The 22,627-nt window shown below is 42.9% G+C and overlaps 1 protein-coding gene across 3 annotated transcripts; it reads right to left on the bottom strand.

Annotated features, from left to right (window-relative positions):
* Positions 1 to 277: 277 nt before the first annotated feature.
* gas2l3 (growth arrest-specific 2 like 3) lies at positions 278 to 21,671 on the bottom strand. 3 transcript variants are annotated; one of them, XM_034226123.1, is made up of 10 exons: positions 21,535 to 21,667; positions 21,344 to 21,456; positions 11,189 to 11,244; positions 6,521 to 6,707; positions 5,135 to 5,253; positions 4,797 to 4,938; positions 4,101 to 4,164; positions 3,882 to 4,023; positions 2,806 to 2,910; positions 278 to 2,716 (listed from the first exon to the last, which is right to left on the bottom strand). In XM_034226123.1, exons 3-10 carry the CDS (start codon positions 11,210 to 11,212, stop codon positions 1,241 to 1,243), a joined length of 2,259 nt encoding a protein of 752 aa, XP_034082014.1. In that variant the 5' UTR covers positions 11,213 to 11,244; positions 21,344 to 21,456; positions 21,535 to 21,667; the 3' UTR covers positions 278 to 1,240. The 3 variants fall into 3 exon arrangements, with proteins under 3 accessions (XP_034082014.1, XP_034082013.1, XP_034082012.1); XM_034226122.1 differs by lacking the exon at positions 21,344 to 21,456 and having other exon boundaries at positions 21,535 to 21,671; XM_034226121.1 differs by lacking the exons at positions 21,344 to 21,456; positions 21,535 to 21,667 and adding an exon at positions 13,147 to 13,336.
* Between the last annotated feature and the right edge of the window lie 956 nt (positions 21,672 to 22,627).

The raw sequence follows: 22,627 nt of genomic DNA, 5'->3' as shown, positions 1-22,627 counted from the left end.
TGGGTTTGGCAACTAATTATCACATTACCAACCTTAAAGGCTATCAATTCTTAATAAGCGTTTTATACAGTCATTTGTATTTCACCTCAAATCCTCTGCCGGTTAGTAAGCACCTGTTCTTTTGTGGTTTTTCCACACAGTCTGAATACCTGCAGGACTTAGTTTGGTATTCAGGCTAAGTAAGTTTTACGGCTTTAGAGTGGAAACAAATCCTGAAAACATTACTGAAGCAACAACCTGTTATAGCCTAACAGGTTGAATAACAGAGTAAGCCAAGTTAATCTTTAAAACATTTGTCCATTTATTGTTCAAAATGACAAAAAGGTAGCTGGGACAAGAGACACAATCAAAGACTCAACATTCAAACTCTGACAAACACGGCGGTTTCTGTAAAGTGCCAAACTGATAATATATATATACACACATACACAAACACCACATAGAAAACTAGATTTGTAATACACACAAACATTAGAAACCATATAAAAAAAGGTAGGTTTAGCTCTTTAAGAGTTTTAGAGCATTTTTCTGTTTAAAAGAAAAGGAGGCGTTTGATCAGTAGTTCACTCTGGGAAACCAAAGTCATGAGTGCTCGTACACTGTGCAATTTTTATCAGTAAAAACCATTAAACCCCTCCCCCCCGATCATCTAATACATTCTAATGCCGCTCAGAAACTAGAGACTTCTGTTGAAGGCACACAACAGGAAGATATCATTATTCAAATATACCAAACTTCACTGTCTGACTATCCGCCAGTGGAAAGGTTGTTCTCACTGGGGAGGGAAGCTCATCACACACATGATTTGTGTTCCAGTTGTGTCGCTGAACTCCAGGAAGTACACAACTTTGGTAAAAGCAGGATTCTTTGCCATCCTGCAAAAGTTCATAAAGAGTATAAGTGCCTTTTCCGTAACCATGGCTGTATCCTGGGCTGGTGCGTTGGGATGATAAAGCTTTGAGGTTAGTGTTGATTATGCGTTTCCTACCCTTTGTTCTGTTAAAAGTCAGAAAACACAAATCATTTGTAACAAAAGTGAAAATGTAAACGTTGTGCAAGTTTTCATGTTAAGCAGGTTAGCTGACCTTTAAAAAAATAATAAAAAGACCATTAAAATCACCACAAAGACGTAGAGAGCGCGACACCTTTTGGATTAAAACATACAAAATAAAACGCTATTAAATAACAAACAAAAATAAATCTGAAGACATAAAATTAGTTGCTTATTGTCTCTCAGTCCTCACGTCCTCGGCCTCCTCCTGCTGATCATCTCAAAGTACGGCTCCTCCCCCTTCCCCTTGTGTGGGGGGGCCTTCCTGCAGACACCTGGCTCGGCCCTCAAAGCTTTTATGTTGGCGCTGCTTTTCTGGGGGGCAGTAGCGTCAGGTTTTACTGCTGACTTCCCGCTGGGTGGGGCCGCTTGCTTGCGTCCCACCCTCGGTGCTGTGGCTGCTGCTTTCTGATTGGCTTTACCTGCAGTAGGAGGAGGAGGGACCCGCCCGGGGACAGCAGCAGTGCTGCGTGGGGGGGCAGCAGCCACCTTTGTGGGGGCCGGCCCCTTGGCTTTGGCTGTGACGTCTTTGTTCTGCAGCAGGGAGGGGGTGGGCTTCGGCAGCACTGGAGATGCTGTCCGTGAGCAGAGGTTGGGTGCACGGGAGCTGGGGGCCTTTGAGCTGAGGATGGGGGTCCGGGAACCAGTATTGGGAGTCTGTGAGCTCAGGGTGGGGGTCTGGGAGCCATGATTGGGGGTCCGGGAGCCAGTATTGCTGGTCTGTGAGCTCAGGGTAGGGGTCTGGGAGCCATGATTGGGGGTCCGGGAGCCAGTATTGGTGGTCTGTGAGCTGAGTGGGGGGGTCCGGGATTGGGAAGATGCTGTCGTTGCATTTCTTGCGGCGATCCGCACCCTCCTGGCGGCCTCTAGTCGGAGGCGCGAGGCGGGAGATCCGGAACGCCGCTGAGCAAGGCGAGAGCGCTGGCTGGAGCCCGATGGGGGCCGGGCATCTTTTGGGGTGGGGGCCCGCACTGGTGCCGTGACGGAGCCAGGAGCACATGCAGCGATGGGGCTGGAGGGTTTGGGACATTTGGAAGATGGCTCGGGGCAGACGGGGCTTCTGGGCTGGGAGGGGGGGCTCCGTGGTGAAGGTCTGATCTTCAGCTTGGGGGCGGGCCGTGGCTCTGCAGGGGCCGGGGATGGAGTCAGGGGTCTGCGATGGAACAGGGCCCCCTGACTGCCCGGGCCGAGGGACGGCGTGGAGGGCAGAGAGGAGGAAGCTTTGGGGGGGCCGCTCAGTGCTAACTGGGTGGGCTTCCTGGGGAAGGAAGAGGCCGCCTGCAGGGTCTTCTTGGGCGCTGCGGCGGCACCTTTCCTGTGCAGAGTGGGGGTGCAGGCGGGGGAGGGGGTGTAGGAGCGACACGACGGAGTCGCAGCGGGGCCCGGCTTACAGGCTGAGGAGGAGGAAGAGGAGGAGGAAGAAGAGGAGGAGGACGAGGAGATGAGGTTGTTGACAGCGGCGAGGGGGTCCATGTCAGGAGGGGGGGGTGGAGCTGCGTGGCTGTGGTGTCCTCCCAGGCCGGGGGGGCCTTTCTGATAGGCCAGGATCTTCTGCTCCAGGGTGGTGAATTGCAGCGTGCGCAGGGGGTCGTACTTCATCAGGAAGCCCTGCAGCGTGTCCCAGCCCCCCCCCACACGCACCATCACATGTTTCCCATGAAGCATCTGTGGAGGGAAATCAAGTAAGATACATGTGGTTTGATGAACCAGACATAACGTGTGTGTGTGTCTGTGTGTGTGAGCATAACACTGACCCGTATGAAGAGGGTTTTGTCTCCCAGCCTGTAGCGGCCCTCGGACAGATACTCGATGGACACTCTGTTGGAACAGTTGCAGGAAGGCTCGTCCATGCCGTGCTCCTAAAAGAGGATCATAAAACGGTAATATTAGAATAAATATTTTATCCAACAGTTACAGCTGAAGAAAAGCCTTTCATATAAGGAGTAGCTGTGAGGTCACGAGGTACAGGCGAGGTGAAGCAGACACACCTGAGTTAAGGATATAATTAAATAAATAACAGCACATGCTTCCAGCTTACAAACCGGTCATTTGATGTGTAAAGGAAACAAGCGTTTGAGAGCAAATTCACTTTGATCTAAACTGCCTTACACTTCAGTGACTGTGGTTATTTTTAGCCCAGCTGTCCTCAGGGAATAAAACTCGGATAATGTTAACCTTGTTTACCTAACTGGACGGGAATAAACCAGCCGAACAGAGGGTCCAAATAAATATTTTTTAAATGTAACTTTTCCTACATTATACCACCTGTATCATGTAGAATTATAAGTGGCTCCCTGGGAGAACTTTACATTTTTGGGTGAAAACACCAGAAGAGATCATGAAGAAATATTCGTACTTCTTCCTAGTAATTATCGTCGCAATATTTTAAATGACAAGGAATGGGTTTAAGATGATCCGACCTCAAAAACTGTAAATGGAAATCAAAAAAAATCTGAATCTGAAGTCAAGTTCAAATCGTTGGGAAAAACGGGTGAGGTTTACAACACCAAACATTACTAATGATCCTTCTGTTAGTCGTTGACAATTCATGTGCATATGAGAACTAAAGATGTATCTGTTAACCATCTACCATTATATAATAAACACATCATTGTATCCTTTTTCCCCCCTCTTCGCAGCCTCTGCACAGTGATAGAGACGGAGTGTGTGAGTCACAGCGTCACATGCTTCGTCGTGATGCGTCATACCCCGCGGGGCGCTTCAACTGGGTCAACATGGACCACCTGATATGATGCTAATGTAATCAGCTACACAGATGTATCGTTTGAGCACGTTTTCTGTTTTGGATCAGCTGTCGGTCGGGACTCACCCCCGGTTGGTAGAGACCACCATGCTGGCAGCAGACGCTGAAGGTCTTGACGGCCGGAGGCGGCTCCTCCGTCATCAGCAGAGTCTCCTCCAGCTCGATCTCCTTCTCCAGCTTCACCAGCACAGGAGGCTCCACGCCGTACCTGAGAAACACGGCACAGTTTAGGATCCCAAGTGATCGCCAATCTTTGACGGTTTGACGCTTTCTCCACCTACTCACTTGGAGACGATGCGTCCGATCTGCAGCAGACAGAGACACACCTGCCGGGGCTCCTTGTGAAGCACTGAGGCAGAAAACACAATGAACAGTTAGATAAGGTGAAAAACGAAACTCAATTCACGTGTTACATCGGGAAACGTGACACCATAAAATAAAGATATTCCCCGAGGGGCTGCAGCGGTGATTCGTGCGGAAGAGAACAGAACTTTAAAGTCACACGAGGACATTCATTAAACACATATACACGGAAGAGTAAGGGAATCACAGCAGACGTATTCTTTCTTAATCGCATCAAGACAGTTTTTGGTAGAGCCACTACTAAGGAAGTGATCCTCAGGATGGAGTACTCAGGGCGATTGCTCTGCACAACAGATCCTATTAAATCATTAAGAAGTACGGCTTAAACAACAGGGGTATTCTCAGGAGCTTACAACCAGTCTAATCTGTTTTACTATGTTAACTATGAGAGGTCCACATTTATTTTTTTGGGGTTTGAGTATTAACTGTGGGTTCTTGCACCATGCATTGCTATGTACATAACCAGGAAAGAAAACAACAATGTTAAGTGATCATAGCAAAGGTCATATTTACTCAGTCACAGGTTCACGTTTTCGGTAGCTGATGTTAGACTGAACTTAACATTTGGCCATGGTTTTTATAGGACTAGTATTATGCCAGTTCTTGGTGGTTTCTTACCGAGGCCTTCGGACTCAAACAGGTATGTCTCCTCCACGCCGGCTTGGCGACACCACGCCAGGAAGTTAGCGGTGTTGTCGCGAGCGAAGAAGGAACCTGGAGAGGCGTCCCTCTTACATGCTATCTTCCTCTTAGGGAACACCTGTCAGGAGAAATAAAGAGGAGAGGGGATTTACAACCATAACAAAGGAAAATATTGACGAGTTGGCATGACGATCACCCTGAGGAACATTTATTTGCAACAGCAGGAAGTTCAAGCGTGCTAGCTGGACTTCAGATGTCTCCCCCCCCCCCCACCCCCAACCCCAACCCTACACCATGGATGCTGGCTGACTCACCGTGCCAAGCGCCGAGGGGCAGCTCACCGCCATCTTGGCCTGCAGCGCGCCGATCAGCTGGCAGAGCTTCACGCCGTTATCCAGCTCCTCCATGAAGAACTCTGCTCTCACCTCCTCGCCTGCACAACCGAAGACAAAATAGAAGAATTACATTATTATTACGATTCATCAGATTTGTCTCGTTTTGTGGATCTAAACCACGATTTTAGTCCAAACTTATCACAGCCTAGAGTTAATACTTCCTTTCTCTATTAGCAGTTTCCCTGTATGATGTCTTTGGTTGTAGGGATTTACAAAAAGGCCGTACATTGTGTGATGGTATTTCATATTTAAATAGTTTTTTCTTATCAGCTGCTTTTTATTTTAACTATCCAGAATATTTTATATAGTTTTGTTTATATTTGATATAATATTTTTCATTTTATTTTTAATTGTTACTTTTCATTTTCCACTTTTTAAAGTATTTTAAGTGTTGTATTTTAATGTCTGAACACATTTCTACTTCTGTGATGAAAGAATTTCCCAAATTGGGATCAATAAAGTATGTGTCTATCTATCTATCTATCTATCTATCTATCTATCTATCTATGGCTCTAATGACAGAGGGGGTTCTGAAAAGCCCCTTGAAAAAAATCTATAGATTTTGATATTGGGCTTTATGAATAAACTGTGGTTACATATATAAATACACATTTAAAGAAAAGAAGGAAATAAGATTTCTTCAAAAAGGGAATAGTACCAACAAATATTTTCACTATAAAACTCACAAAAAGCTTAGTGACTCTCCCACTACCCCTTATTGTAAATCACCGCCCCAATAAACTCCACAAAAGGCCCTGTGAGCTGAACTCACACTGGGAACCAAATCCAGAATAGCCAGAGAACTAAGTGACAATAGATCGCCTGACAAAAGTTTATTTCCCCGCTACAAGAGCCGCGCCTCGGGGCCTGAAACTTTATCCGCTGCACGCCACCTGTTCCTGCAGCATCCGGGCCCTCAAGCATCAGGACTCATCCGAGCAAACGGTCAAAAATGTGGGATTCAGGTCAACGCGGTCACCGTACGATAACTCATGTTTAGTGTTTAGCCCCTAGAAACATTCCTCACAAGAAAAACGGTCAACTTCTAAAAAGCAGTTTCACCAGCAGTCAACAATAGAGTCAGTTTCAGTTTCCTCTCTGCTCCATTGTATCGTAAGGGACAAAAGGTGCCTGAATAACAGTGGAAACCGGATTTGGTTCCACTCTGTGCAGCGTCCAAATCCAATTACATGGTGAGCCGTGTCGATTCTGCTTCAGAGTTTTCCACGCCTCGGGAGGTTTGGACACATGTAACTACACTACAGTCAAATATAAACATCAGAATCTGTTCGAGGCAGATCTTACCCAGCATGCCACTGAGCCAGATGGCCAGATCCTCTTGCATGGGCACCAGGGTGGCCTCGTGCCGCACCGCCAGCCACTGGTCGTACTGGAAGACGTCGGTGAGGCCGGGGCCGTGTCGCTGTGCCAACGGGCTGCGAGGGCTCTTGGGGCTCAGCAGCGGGGCATCAAACTTCTCTCCGAACCATACCTGCAGACGAGAGGAGGGACGATTAGCGACAAAATGATTGGTCATTGGTTAAATGCTTATGTGTTCACAAAATATGATGAATTTTCCCAACAAAACCAAGCTGTTTTAACTGGCTTGACTACTTTTTTTCAATTGAATTGTCTAATTCCCTGGCCTTTTCGACAGAAACGTGGTATTTTTATCCCATGATACTCCCAAAGCTTGTGTGTGTGGATGGGGGGGGGGGGGGGTCATCTGTTGTTTTCTCTTGCAAATATGAAACATGGGAGTTATTGGTCACTTTCACAGACTGCACTTGTACTGACATCTCCACTAATAGAGATACTTTGCAGATTAGTAACCGCTTTTATACGCAACGTTTGATCTGAGGGCTACTCACTGTTAGTTGTAAGACTTTGAAAGAAATACTTATAGTATCTGCATTAAAGGCTTTGTAAAAAAAAGTCTGAGTTTACACTGCAAAACATGGTTCAACAAATCGTGAATATGTCTAAAACTTCTTATTATGGGTTGCTTTTTTACCCTGAATATATAAACTATACTATACTTATAGTATCAGAAAGGTTTGGTGTCTAGGTTGTGTTGTCCCTTGTTGTGAAATGGGCTATTAGTTAGCATTTCTCCCGACACTTCATGATTTCATAAGCAGAATAACAAAGCTTCTTTTCCTCAAAAACAACTTGCAACACCCATTTCAAAGTATGTTGTTTGTTTTTAACTTGAATTGTTTGCAGGCAGAAGGGAGGGACGATCTTAAACCAGCAACAGATGTTTGTGCTCTTTGATTCACGACTCGTCCAGACATTACATAACTCTCTTTTCCCCACGTCCACTTTGACATCTGTTTGAGATACAGCCTTTAAAATCTTCCTTTCCATCACATGTCATGGAGCAATAATGAGAAATTGCATCCCCTGCTGTGAATGGGTTATTGTGCTTTAGACAAGGAACAGTCTTGTGGGGACCTTGAACTCATGGTGTTAGTGGGCCTACAAACAGGAAACCTTGTGGCCATTAGAACAGAGAGCCAGTCATAGTAATGTACTGCAGAGGCTCAGAGGCTACTGTGTGTGTGGGTGTGTTCGTGTGTATTTGTGTATAGCAGCTTTAATGAACCAGACACTGGATGTTTGTTGGATAATGTCGAACATCTCTTTACTTGCTGGGACGATGTAAAGATAACTGGGTATAAAGCTGTGAGAGTGACAGTGAGTCTTAAAGGGGCCCTAATATACTTTTTGGGAGTTTCCTTTTCCTGTATTGTGTTTTTGTGCATGTGAATGGTCTGCAAAGGCTAACATCCCAAAGTTCCCTCCAGAGGGAGTTTCTCTCCCACACCCCTACCTGAAACGCCTCCATAGAACTTATTTGTTTACTTCCGTAACATAGTGACATGATATCACTACCTAACTCCTGCGCTACCATTGACTAACGCTACAACACATTGTACGTGATAGACTAAGGGGCGGCACATTACTAAGTGGTTGACCAATCACAACAGGGGCGGTCAGCGAACCAATCAGAGCAGACTGGACTCTGGTTTCAGACAGAGGGTGAAAAGAAGTGCTGCAGGACAGGCAGTATGAGAAAAATAAAGAGCATTTTGAACATTAAAGCATGGAGACATGTTAGAGTAACGGCACTAAATAGAAATATGAACCTGAAAAGGAGCATTATATATGTCCTCTTGAATTAATTTGACTGTTTAAAATGTGGCCAATACACTTAAAATGTGCTTAATGAGGGGATTTCAATTAATAAATATTTAAAAAGAATTGAGCCTTTCAAATTAATTGAATGCAAACGGTGAAAACAAAGGACTACTGCAGTGATTTAGTAACACAGTGCTGCAGTGATGAAATAATTATGTTGTCCAACACTTGAGTTAGCATCGCCCTCGTTACCCCCACAATAGCCATTGGGATTTGTATTACTGCACAAAAACACATTTCTCAAGACACGGAAAGCTTCAAAATAAAGCTGTGGGGTATTCACTGACGTAATTTATGTTGCAGAACAAAAAGATCTCTTGTGCTGTATTTACCCAAAACCTTATTTCAGCCATCTTACTGACAACAGACAGACAGCTCTTTAATGCAGGCTCAGAAAATGTGGGAATTCTCAACGAGAAAACTAAAAGATCAAAGTCAAGGCAGCAGAGATCAAGACTGTAGGTCCCTATTAGTACGTGGATCAAGCTCTTAAACACTGGATCCTATAATTCCCATAATGCAACAAAAAAAAACACGTTTATCAAATCTGACCAAACCTTAGTTAATAACGCATGTCTTCCCATTAAAAAATGTGAATATAATCGGACAACTTCATCAGGTTTATTCTATTAAACTTTGTAAAAAATACATGATATAACTGTTTTCAAAGGTTGCTCCTTTAACATTGACTTCAGGCAACTCCGATTCAGTTAGCTAATTTAATAAATTAATGTGTAATCTGATTGGTTTCTGAAATGTTATCTCGATGCAAACAAATGCTTCGATGCTTTGGGAAAGGTTAAATTCCTCCACACTCGTCTCCATCAGGGAGACATTTAGACCCTAGAGGTGGGAGCAAAGATGTGAGGGGGGAATATATGCACATACATAAAGCTCAAACACCTGATGTTGGAAAGTGAAAAGGTTACCTCACTTCAAAAAGAGATGAGCCGACACACCCACGTTACATAACTTGGTTCCGAAGGGCAACAACCCCCTGCAGGTTTGCAACAACATACGTGCCTTTCTCCTCATCGAGCTAATTAGAAAATAAGTCAGGGTAGTGTTTAAGTTTTAAATGAGATAATCCAGCCTCTCTCTGCCAGCTGAGTGCATATACACGCTCACCGAGAGCATTCGGACAATTAAACTAAAATCACACGTCTGTCCTCATTAAGCGCTGGAACGTGTGTTGTAATCCTGGCCTGTATGTTACTATTTACGCTTTAAGAGTTGATCTGATGCTCTTAACCTGAGCCACTTATACTAAGGACCACTAAAACTCCCCGAAACAATAAAGCAGAAGAAAGGTCAAAAAGAAAACTGGATGTAGCAACTTAAAAAAAACATGTCAAACCAGTGCTAGAATCACAAGCCTCATCATGTAAACTCTGTTGACCTTTGTGAAGCCATCAGTATAGACTTGTGATGTTAGTAAAACATTCAAGCATTCAAGCCTACCAGACAATATATTTTGAAATGTGTTTTACTGTTGCATTAATAGTTGTGCACAAATGCTACTTATAGCTCCACGAGTGCGTAGATGTTCAGCATGGGTGAGCAGCGCAGTGAGTGTTTATTCAATGTGACTGTGCTCTACATGAGCAGTGAAGCTCTGAGAGACTCTGCAGCATCACCAGCACCTCATACAGTAGGATCAATACTCACAGAGAGATATATCATACACACTGTACCAATATCAGACACGTTGTATCAATATCAGACACGTTGTACCAATACCATTCAAATTGTACCAATATCATATACTTTTTACTGTTGTCTTTTATACAAACACACCATGCCAATTACAAAATGTACTACTGTTGCTTTAATTAACCAGGACGTGTCTTTAAAAAGGGTCATCATGTTTGCAATACGGCTGCATTTTCCATTAAATTCTCAATTATTGATTTAGTCTTTAAAATATCAGTAATTGTAAGAAATGTCGATAAGTGCCTAAGATGGCGTATTCAAATCTCAAGGATATTTATTTTACTGTCATAAATGAACAAAACTATTATATTTATTTTGTATTATTATTCTCAAACCCAATTATTTGATTAGCAAAGTAGTTGGTGATTAATGTAATAGCGAGCAGCTTAGCAGTTCATATTTGCAGCTCTAAACTACTCCTCTCTGCGTTTACACAAAATAAATGATATAATAGGCAGACAGGAGAATGGACCACATTATAAACTAATGTCGATGTCTTCTGGGACAGACAAACATTGTGTCTCGCCACATGTTCTATGCACAGCACTGGGATACATATTTCACATATCCACAGTCCAAGACGGGTGGGGAGGGCGAGGACTTTCCTAACCAGATGAGAGAGAACAGCCCTTCATTGCCATGGGACAATCTGTAACACGATACATTTGTTGTTCTGGATTTTGGGACGGATGACATCTCGTTGCTAGGAGGGAAAGGGGAAAAAGTGGTTCATTCCACCCATTCCCCCTAAAAGCTGTTCGGGGAAACTCCTCGGGGTCGAGCACTGGAACGTCAGACATGCACAACAACAAGAAGACGGCATGCCGAAACACAGGCGGGCTCACCACAGCTGCTGAGTGGGAGACAGATGTCTGCACCTTTTTTTATCCGAATACCTCCAGTCTGAGGGCTTTTTACACTACATGGCCCACAGATTGGTGAGCCATGTGAATGTTCCAAACTGTAACACTACCTATGATAGATTGAAGGACTACTCTCTGCTCTGGCCAATAAATCAAAGTACACCTGGTCCAATGTAGATGCTGATGAGCTTACCTGGATGCCCGTCTGAACAGCCATGACTGCGATCTCAGAGGATTCACTTCTTCATCCTGTGAAGAGAGAAGACAAAGAGAAAGAAATGAAATCCAGATGTTTCTCGTCACATTACAGTTCAGAGCGTGAATAAGGAAAGTCAGGTGATCGAGCTGGTACACATATTTTGAGACAGTAAAAAACATTTAAAGGTCACCTATTATGCAAAATCCACTTGTTCATGTCTTTTATACATCAACGTGTGTCCCCTCTGTGTAAATACATTCTGAAAGTTTCAGGAAAAAAGATTCGCTCACTTTTTGTCCTGATCCATTTCTATAAAAACCTGTCTGAAAATGAGCTGATCAGATTGTGGCCACTTTATGATGTCATAACGATTTTTTGGCTTGTGTAACCATTAGCCAATCACCAACCAAGGTAACCCCCCCACCTTATCACCTGAATCTCCTCCTAGAGCACCATTGTGTTCTTTTTAACCAAATCTCTCTCAGAGGGGCGTGGGGAGGGGCTCCTTCTTTTCATCTAAAGTAACAGACACAGAATCAGCACTTTGGAAACAGGGCTGAAACAGAGGGGATTGTGGGATGCTACAATGACCTGTTTGAAGTGTTTGCCTCGAAATACCAGAGACATGTTTTGTATATATCTGAGACCTATCATTTATTGATGAAAAACAGTATAATAGGGGACCTTTAAGCTAAACATCCCAAGTTCTAAAAACCATACTTCATGTTAGGTGTAAGGACAACCAATTAGCACATTTCTTAAAATGTCAAACTAGAAAAGAAAACCACATCATCAATTCATGGAGTGCAGTAAAGACCATTGTCCTAATCCATAATAATATAAATGTTATTTCCCATGTTGGTTCACTACCATACTATTTGTATTGACTCATACAACATGTTCAGTTAACATGTTTGATTAGTTATCATTGGTTGTTCCACTTAATTAAATGATGGTGAAGTTTTGCAGCTAAGATTCTTTACGTCTTTTGATATATTTAGCATTTAGCACTACACAGACATCTTCTGGTTCCTGGTCAAGAAGTAGCTATGAGAAGCCCTGTGAATGACCTGCATCCCCCAACCAATGACTTAAGCTTCACTCAGGGACATACACGGATTATAACTCAAATATTTTACACCAATTTTACAGTTATGCCTCTACCCAACTAAAGTACGCATGCACCTTTGATGCTTCTTTGGCAAAAAGTCCACCAATTTCTTATGAATGCGTCATAAATTCACAAGAAATTATAAAAAGACATTTAGCCAAGTGTCCTGGTGAATCATTTGGGAAAGTTGAGAAGTAATGAAATGGGACAGTTGAACAGGAAATAAGCTGCTAACGGACCACTGGGTTTAAACCGGCCAGGATGTTGTTGTTTTCTCTGGACACAGTGAGTTTTAGTAGATCAGACTTTCTCACGAGGAAGTGATGAGGTTACTCCGAGTGCTCCTCTCTGCCCTTTCCCACACAGGATGTGAAGGATTACCCCGGCGCTCAAGCGTCCCCGAGGGTGTGTGTTTGACAAAGGGAGGCAGTGGGTGGGGGGAGAAAGCAATCACAAGCAAGTAGATCCTAATAACACTGATAATTTGGTCAACACAGCTGAGGCCATAGTCTCATACCAGCACCCTCCCCCCAATGCCCTGCACCGCACAAATATCAACTCAAATAAACCTGACACTGCACTATAGAAGGGCTTTGTGAAACTTCCAGAAGCATGGAGATTTCCACTGATGTCATCATACATATAAAGATGAGGCAACAAAAACTGAATTATCATCCAGAAATGCCTTTAAAGCCACTTAAAGCTCCAGTAGTTCATTAGAGGCCTGACTGAGAATGCTGTGTGCCGTCATCCGACACCCAAAACTGCAGCTCAGGACAGAGAAGATGCAAGTCAGCGGTCAAGGACGAGATGGGAAGGATGACAACACAAGACAACTTACCTCAGAGTTGAAAGCGTGTGGTACCGTGCGAGGAAACTGTGCCGAACAACTGCGATCAGCCTCAAAAGCACATCCTCGTCAATGCTGAGTCAAAACCCTGCGCTACGCTGCGTACTGTCCTGCCAGAGAGAGGCTCCACGAGTGAGCAGGGGAGGGAAGGCGGCGAGGGACTGACAGGGAGGGAGGATGGATGGGAGGAGGAGGTGCAAGGAGAGCCCTGACTAATGAAGTGGCTTCGCTTCACTAAGCCCTAGCCGGCCCCCCTGCTTCCCCTAACAATCCTGTCACGGCGGGACCCTCTCACAAAGCCTCCATTGTTTTGTTAGCTTGCCATCCTCTCCAACACACACGAGAAAAGGGGGGGAAGTTACCTCCACTTCCTTTTCATCTTCCACCTCAGTAGTAAGTTTGGTGTGGGAAGCAAAATAAGATTCCCTTTCTGGGTTTTTTAGGGTTGTTCATATCAAGAAAGATTAAAAGTCTGAGCGATTAATCCAATTTTAATTACACCTTCCAATGTTTTATGAAAAGCTCCATGATCCCTGGGCCATTGTCAGTTGGGGCAAACTGTCACCCACCCACCCATCTGGAAACACGTCTTGAACCCCGTCTCTTTGCCACGCTCTGTGGGTATGACTTTTTTAGCAATGTCATCACCATCACAAGTGTCATCCTGATTGTGTTTTTTGCTAAATCCAGCAAATCCAAGAGATGACGCCATGTGGAAAGAGTTTCAACAAGTTGCCTTCGAGAGAGGAAACTCTCAGGAAGCAAAGAAGAACAAAAACACATGACGTCATGCTATCGACAGATGTTGGTTTTCCGCATCTGCTCTAATGCTGTGCAGTAAGACTGATAACATTCTGTGAACATCCTGTTAAATATCAATGGTCCTGATGCACAATGAGAGACATGAAAACAATTCTTCAAAGATAGCTCAACATGTTCCAAGTTATTCATCTTTCTCTGAAAAATCCAATCATACAATTTTTAGGACACATTGCATATGAAGCTCATTTGAATACCTACTGACTTGAAGGAAAATGAATGGAAATGTCATTGTGATAGATTAAAGCAATTTCCTTATGGCAACAAAAAAGGAATAATTAGAAACGGTGATGGAACGATGACATTAAGGATTTCGGAAAAAAGGTAGCGGTCTGGGATTGCTCTGATTCTCAGCATTTAGGCGTGCAAAAAGCCTTACACTCAACAATGTAAAGGACAAAGGGCAAATCTTTGGCTGTGGACTCCAGTTGTGTGCATCTGGGGCCCAGCAGATTCCCTCTAGGGACCAAAGGCCCCCACACACAGTCAAATGTCAAGCACAGAGGAGGACGAGAGAACCGAGCCAAAAAGAGGAGGCAGGGACAAAACATGTTTTATAATGGTGGTGAACTTAGGCGTGGCATGCTGAAAGGGCAGGGCTTGACACAGTGACACAGAGCACTACCACGCACATTCCCCAACGGTCGCCTGGGTAAAAAACACTCGACAATGCTGCCACTCTTCTGCCATCCATCTGAAATGTGCCGTTTCCTCCGTCACCTCGCTGCTGCTCCAAGCAAGATGTTAAATCAGAAGACTTGACAGTTTTTGCGAATAAGTTAAATCTTTGGGAATCAACTTACATCTTCAAGCTCATGGTGAAGCTGTACTTAGTATCAACAATGGTATTTTTGGGCGTTTCGATGAATAGAACATAGTGGGAAGTTTCAACTTTCCAACAACCCTAATTCTCCATTTGCACATAAACTTTTGTTCAGGTGCACATTTGAGCCATTGTATTTGTAAAGCCTCATTATGGTTAACTGAGGCACAGGAATCTATGACCCTAAAGACCCAGGTCAGGTTTGGGTTGACAAACCGGTAATTCTCGTTTTGAGTGAAATAAAAGCTTTGTTGCGGGTTTCCGCCACTTAGGAAGCCATCTCCAGACTGCATGGATTTACCCACTTTTTAAGCATTAACCTCAGATGGCACCTACAGATGTTACATTTATAAAAGCATTGCTGCATGATAGAGACTGCAGATTTCACATTATTCAGTGTAATAATCAAATTTGATACTAATTGTTGCGACTGTATTTCCACTGGAAATATAATTTTGATATGTTGTATTCACAAACAGAAAATTAAAAGTTGATGGTGAAAATTACAAAATGTCTTTCCAAATAAATCCTTAACCGAACATTTCAGGGATGTCTTTATATAAAACACACACACCATCACAACTAGTTGAGCTAACTTTCCTTATTAAAAAAGGCCTGTTTTTCTCCTTATAGTGCTCAACACAACATCCACTTCCTGCCTTGAAAAGGTGCTGAATAAATAAAAGGAATTGCCTTTGTCTGGGTACAAATGAGCGGAATAATGGACTTGGAGCCTATTAAAGGAAAGGGATCTAGTACGAGTGTCCCTGTAGCCCCAACTAAACTTAGATGCTGTGTGTGTGTGTGTGTGTGTGTGCGTGTGTGTGTGTGCGTGCATGTTTTGTTGCGGGTGGGGGTGGTACATCTGTCCGCATGTTACCCACGCAGGTCACTTCTCTCTCTCTCTCGCTCTCTGGTCGTAGCTAGTAATCATTTAAGAGGATCAGCGCTATTCCAGACAGTTGAGTGCATCCACCTCCACGACGCTCCGCCATCACAACACACAGTATGTGGCGCACGCATGCCGCCTGCCCTGCGGCACTCCGGGCAACCATGCATAAGAGCAAAAAATAAACGAGAACACATTATATAATGAATTAAAGGTAGATGATTCATGCTGTGACGTATTTTTGATTTCCAATTGTGTCAGTTGAATGAAGACAGAGAGAACAGGGGTCAAAAAACTAAAAACAAGTGGGCCATGTGCAGTTTTAGGAACCTCAAGGAGTCTGCGTGATTTGTTTTTTAAGTCCTCAGAGAAAGTAATAATTTATTCACTATTCTCTGTAGGGATGCTCCGATCAGGGTTTTTGGGGCAGATCGCCGATCCGATCATAGGGCGGGTGGGGGCTATGGGGATCTCCCATTTAAAGTGTTTTATTGTGAATTCTGTAGCAGAGTTTCCATTAGCCGGTAATTACCGGACTATGACCGGTAATATGTTGATGTTTAAAACTCAGTTAATGATAATTATCAGTTATAAATAAAAGATAAAACCACTTACCACTGGTAAGGCACTGGTTTGAGTACCTTACAAGTGGCTCAAAGCCAGGAGGTTTAAAAAACTCCCTATGTCTCATAACAACTTTTACCTATAACAGAATAGTTTCTAGCATTGTACCAAAAAGGGTTGAAAATGGATAGTATGACTGGAGAATCATTTTTCCAGGGAATGAATGCAGATTGTAACCTTTCTCACTGAAGACCAATCGAGATGTTAGTGTTCTTTGTCCTGTGGGAAATGTATCGAAGAGTTTTTTTAAGTGAAAAGGAAGCCCTGTTTTTAGCCATTTAATGTGATAAGTTGAGCAGACAGAAACGCATGAGTAATTGCTGAGTGTGTGTACCCAGTGGCCGCAGTACTAAGAGGCTGCGGGCCAGTGAACCTCCTGCAGTCCAAAAGGGTTCTGCTCAGCCAAACTTCCCCCAGGAGAATACCAACTCCTCCTCTATTAAACTCCTTCCTGCTGAGCCCTTTGTGTCTGGACTTAATTACCCTGTCACCGGAGCATTTCATTAAAGCCTGGCCTCCCCTTTTCATTACAGATGGGGTCCGGCCACAGAGTGCTGAGAGGGAAATGCATTCAGTCGAGGAGAAAGAAAGAGTAAATATAGCTGTTGAACTGCACGACATTCAATGAAACTATACTTTTTAAAGTAAATCAGTCGCCCTTGGGCCTGTACAAGCTTGCTCTTCATGGCTTTCTAGAGACTGTCCCTTTTTCAAGTAGGATTAACACATTTATGGGCCTTCTTCCTCTCTTAGAGGTGAGACAGGGAGTAAAGTCCATCTTAAAGGCTTGAAAGAGTGGGAGCCACCTGCCAATCCCATTTTGATTTGTTGACGCTAATCCACAGCTCACTACACACCACCGGGTTATTCTGTGGATTTGAAGCCATCCACCGCTGGCTCAGGATCAGGCATCCCGCCCTGCCTGCAATAACCTTAACCAGCAGAGGAGCCATGCAAGCTGATTCCAGGCCAGTGAAAACAAAGAGACCATCAGTTTGCAGCACAGACTCCTTCATGTAGGACGCCACACAAGAATATCCTTGAGTAAGACATAAGATACAATCAGACATGTTGTATTCACCCAAAGCATGTTGTTGACTTGAGCTTTAACATCAGCTGACCAAACAATCACTCTCAAATGGTTATGTCTTTAGGTTTCTTTAAAGAAATTCTGGAGCAGTTCAGTTGTGGTGATAACTAGTTGAACCAATCAAACAAAGCATAACATCTATGCATAATTTCATTCGTAAAAAAAAAAACCATTCTTGTTGGAGTAGTAGCCCATTTGCGTGTTTCTATCACTGAATTCTATGCCCAGTCCATCCTGTAGCCTTAAGGTCCTTACACACCAATCTGACACCAAAGAACATGTCCCGACGGACCCGACTGTTGTGTCGCCTCACGTCTCCTGCGTCTTGGCCAACAGTCGCACTGGAACACACCGCAAAGACTTCAGCCGACGGCCAAGTAGCACTTGGTGGCAATAGCTCTCCTTACCAGCAGGCGGCGGTAGTGTGTATTCGTCCGTCAAAAGAGGCAACAACTGGAAGACAGACTGCTTGATACACAGAGAGAAGAAGAACAGACTGCGTGATATAAACAAACAACAAATAGCGTGTGTGTTCCATTTTCACTCTACAGCGAGAAGCTCACGGGGCTTTTCCGAACCTGTGTCGAGAGCTGGAGTTAAATGAAATCTCAGATGTGCCTTCTTAATCGTTTGTTTGGGTCCCTCACTTCCGTTTCGCTTCTCATGCACTGATTCGCTGGCTGAACAGCCAATCAGAGTGATTTTTTTAGCCGACGGCCTTTTACCGACAGCCTACCAATTCAACATGTTGAACCGGCGGCGGAAGGTGTCGGCACGATCTAAAAGACACACCAATCTGAGTAGGGCGACAGGACGCTCATCGACAGCCAGACATCTATCGACGCCGAAAATGGGCTTGGTGTGTAAGGACCTTTACACAATATGTCGGTTGAGACAAAAACAATATTTCAAAGTGACTAAAAGCCCATCACGCAATCTCACAACTTTTCCAACAGCAAACTAAATAATAACGAGCAACACTTTCAGTTTTGTGAAGAGAATATCCAAACAGTAAGTCAATGTTTAACAGGAGCTACAAGATAACTGACCAGACGCACTGTATGGTAGGCAGTGTTTATGAAAGCATATGAATGAAGGGGCTGTGTGATGCAGTCAGATGACACATCATATGCTGTGTTTGTTTGAAACACATACACAGCTTGGCTTCAGAGTTAATATCTCCACAGTTTTCAACGTATTTCTCCTCGGTTTTGGAGCTGCAGCCAAAACCACAACCACAACAAGGCAGTTCTCCAACCGAGTTTCATCATGGAGGCAGACCTTTCCAACTGAAAAGCCCGATCTTACAGTTCAAGTTTCCATGTTCAGAGTGTTCCTCGTTATTTTTAAAACCAATGCCAACATGATGTCAGCCAGCAGTTCAGCCAATCAGCAAGAGCGTGCAGTCGGGCATCATTCAAGCTGCAAATCGCTTCAATGGCAGCACAGTCATCATGTAGGCTGGCAGTTTAAAATAACGGAACAGAGCACACCATCATGACTGTTGATCTTTCTTCAAAGGATGCATAACTGATGGTCATCCCATAATGAACCGTGCGTCACATCATGTGTGCATTAAATGAATGCACTGGGACGTGAAACTGTTGACAGATGAGCGTACCAGGATGCTTCTTTATTGTCAAAATGAGGTAATCACCCTTCCTTTAGGGATCACACTGCACAGGGTATCTTCTTCACAGCAAACGATAACATGGTTTGGCCAATAATGGAGGATTTGTTACCCAAAAGCATCCATAAACAAAAGCTTGACAGGGGTCAGTTCAGATAAGCCTCTGTGGCCCAAACACCCTCGCTTGCCCTATACTCTTCACAAAAGGTCAGGACAAGAGGACATGAAAGGTCAAGGGGTCGTCAGGCTCAGCCTTATTAGCCACGTTTGTTTGTCACATAATCATCCTAGTTAGTGTTTGTAGGGATGGGGGGGGGTTAAAAACTGTGTTACCTTTCACCTTAATAGGCCTCATCAGTGTTGGTGAGGCTTAAATCTCCTGTAAGCAGAAACACACTAACAAACCCATAAATAGTGATAAATATATATTTTTACAAGATGACATTTGAATGGAAACAAAGGAAACTTAAATTAAAGAAGCACTTTACTGTAGTCAAAGTTGCCGGTGTTAGATACATGTCAATAATGACTGCCAAATAACGTTTTTTTTAAGGCTGGGTAACGTTATACTAGAGCCAGCAACTCTCCAGAGACCAACGGCCTTGTACCAGCAAAGAAGACGGATATAATGATTGAACAAACCTCAACAATAATGACAATATCGATATAAATGTTAATCATCAGCCCAAACTTTGAACATGGTATCTGTGTTGTAACTCTGTGTTTGTTTTAGGAAACCTTGCAAGGTATATGAAGAAACCGACAAAAGCAGTTATAGGCCGTAATTGATGTGATTTTAAAAACTGCACGAGAGACTAAGATAAAGTAATTCTGTTAAAAAGGTATTTTCTGCACGATCACACTCTTGAGTTTTGAGTATACTTTCAAGCATTTCCTACCTATATTTTCTATGTTATGGGTCTCTGGGAGGTTTTTGTATTGAATCTGGGTTTGAGGGGCATTGTATTAGGTACCATCAACTTTTTTTTTTTAATCGACTAAAAGATTATCCCATCAAAACTATACACAAATGACCCATTAGTTTCACGTCATATGTAAGTGATGCAAACCATGCACATACGTGGGACAAACTGTGTACCCCTTTAAAAGTATCTACACATATCCCCCAAATAACAATACCCCAGGCCATTACACATACATACAAAATAAATGAAGGGTAATCCTAGATTTCATTATCCCCATTGTGTCAACACACGCAGCATCGCAGCCCATGTGTGCCCACATGCATGTTTAACTCATTAAGCCTGCTTTGTCTCAGCTGGTGTGTGTGAGTGTATGCTGCGTGCATGTGTGTGTCAGTGTGTGTATCAGTCTGAACTTCCTTCGGGAGCCCAAGCTGTGAGGCCTGATGCCAAAGATCAGGCAGATGGTGGTTATGAAGTTGGAATTGGGTTGTTGTGTTTTGTGACAGCTTTGTGTAGTATAGTATACAGTACAGTACTGCAAGAGAGTGTTTCCTTGGTGCTTGTTAGAAAACACTTCATTTTGACTCATGAGTGACTCAGACTGACTAATAACTCAGTTAATGGGGTTGTTGCCAATTCGTCTAGTGATTGTGGCTGATAACCTCAAGTGTTTTGATATCAATACCTAGCTTAGTGCAGCTTTAAGACACTTAACATCTTAAATCTGGGAGCACATTTAACTGATCACTGAAACTAATCTGAGGGTAACTCTACCTCTCAACTAACCATTATCTTCTCCATTAATTAATTGTTTCCTTTTCGGTTTTGATAAGGTCAGAAAATGTGGAAATGTTAATCACTGATTGCTAAGTCTCAAGAATCAAGAAGTATCCACAGAAGTCTCAGAAACAGTCATAGAGGAAAAAATAAACCAGAAAATGCTCACATTTCACAAGCTGTTATCAGAGAATTTACTTTTATTACTAAAACCAATAAATCCATTATCAAATGAGTGGTCAACTCTTATATCACCTCACTTTATCATCATGCAACAAACGACAGCTAATTACTCTTTAACCAGTTTACTCCCACCTGCCAATCTGTGTGTGTGTGTGTGTGTGTGTGTGTGTGTGTGTGTGTGTGTGTGTGTGTGTGTGTGTGTGTGTGTGTGTGTTTGCTAAGACCTGTCAATGTCAAATACTTGCCCATATGTTACAGACAGTGAAGTATGTAAAGTGCATGAATGTGAGTTAGTTTAAATGTTATTGTAAGAATGGAAGCCTACATTATTATATGATTCATTACCATATTATATTCATTACCATAGCAACCGAAAATAGAAAACTAGCTAGAAATGATTGATAAAATATCATAATGTCCATCCTACTTCAAACTCCTGGCAGATTTCACATCTTTATGGGGTTTAAAACACACCCCGTCTGCTCCCAGTGTCCACGCGGCTCCCTCATGGATTTTTGGGGAAGAAACAGGAGGAGTTTCCTTAAAGACGAAAACTTTGTGATAAACTAAACAACAATTTATTCCCGTTAAATTGAAGTAGTAAAGTGTCCGACTTACCAGCAACAGTGATGGGTACAGAGGAGCAGACGTAAACAGTGCGTCCCTGTGTCAAAATCATATGTCAAAAATGCACAGTTGTTCTGCAGTGATCGCGACGCGAGCTACTTTTTCTACTCTCTGCTGCTGCGTGTCTGAGTCTTTCGAATCAGCCAATCAGAGCGCTCCAGTGGCTGGGGGCGGGGCCACAGCCTCACCTGAGTGTCATTACACCAAATCATAAAAGTAAAATACAATATAATAATATAAATGCCCAAATAAAGTTGTGAAAGATGTATAAGTCCCAGAATAACATTGTTATAGTGGGTTTTCAATAAATAAGCACGTTTTATTGGTCACATCGTCTTTATCTTCACGGTCAACTTTTAAATGTTCCCTCTTTTAGTTCTGTTTTATCTTCTATTTTGACATATTTATATTGTATAATTGTTTATTTTCATTTTCTACTCTTTCTTATTTCTAATGATGTGCAATCTTTATATATACAGTCTATGTGTTTTTCCAAATGTGAGATCAATAAAGTATATTTTTATCTTATCTTGAGTTGAGAGTTATTTAATGTCTTCTCCTCATTCCACTGTTAATAGGAATCCAACCACTTTCTACTGAAGCTCTAAAATGCTTTTTCCTAGTTTTACTTTTCACCACTTAACCTGTGTAATCAGTCTATGTTTAACCCATTAAGCCTTTCGTTTTGTACATTAAACTGCATTTTATTTTTTATAGGAACTGCTTATGAATATGACAGTTCACTGCCCACTACAGAAACAATGACTACTTGTGCTTTAAGGGTTTGGATGTCAAAACAGCTGTTAATTACAATAAATTATCATCTGCCCTATATAGAATAGTACAGAAAATAATGGCTTTATTGTTATGGCGCACATTATACCACATTTAATATTCACATATGCATAAACGCTCACACAAACAACTCTCTAGCTGACCACAGATGTAACAAACTGTACGGTTTTTTTCAAAATCAGTAGCCTTTCTTATATAACACATTAAAATGGTTCCATATTTGGTATAATAGCAGTGTATTATACCCATTTCTGTGTTTTGTTCCATTCATAACATTTGTAAATTCAGT

The sequence above is a fragment of the Gymnodraco acuticeps genome, unplaced genomic scaffold, assembly GCF_902827175.1.
Source record: "Gymnodraco acuticeps unplaced genomic scaffold, fGymAcu1.1, whole genome shotgun sequence".
Taxonomy (NCBI): Eukaryota; Metazoa; Chordata; class Actinopteri; order Perciformes; family Bathydraconidae; genus Gymnodraco; species Gymnodraco acuticeps.
Note: the sequence above shows the minus strand (reverse complement) of the source record. Positions and strands in the feature narration are given on the sequence as shown.

Coding starts and splice junctions, on each gene's coding strand:
- gas2l3 (XM_034226122.1), bottom strand. CDS start 11,212: ATGGCTGTTCAGACGGGCATCCAG. Junction 4,939..5,134: donor GCCCCTCGGCGCTTGGCACG/GTGAGTCAGCCA, acceptor TTCTCCTGACAG/GTGTTCCCTAAGAGGAAGAT. Junction 2,911..3,881: donor GTGGTCTCTACCAACCGGGG/GTGAGTCCCGAC, acceptor ATCCTCTTTTAG/GAGCACGGCATGGACGAGCC.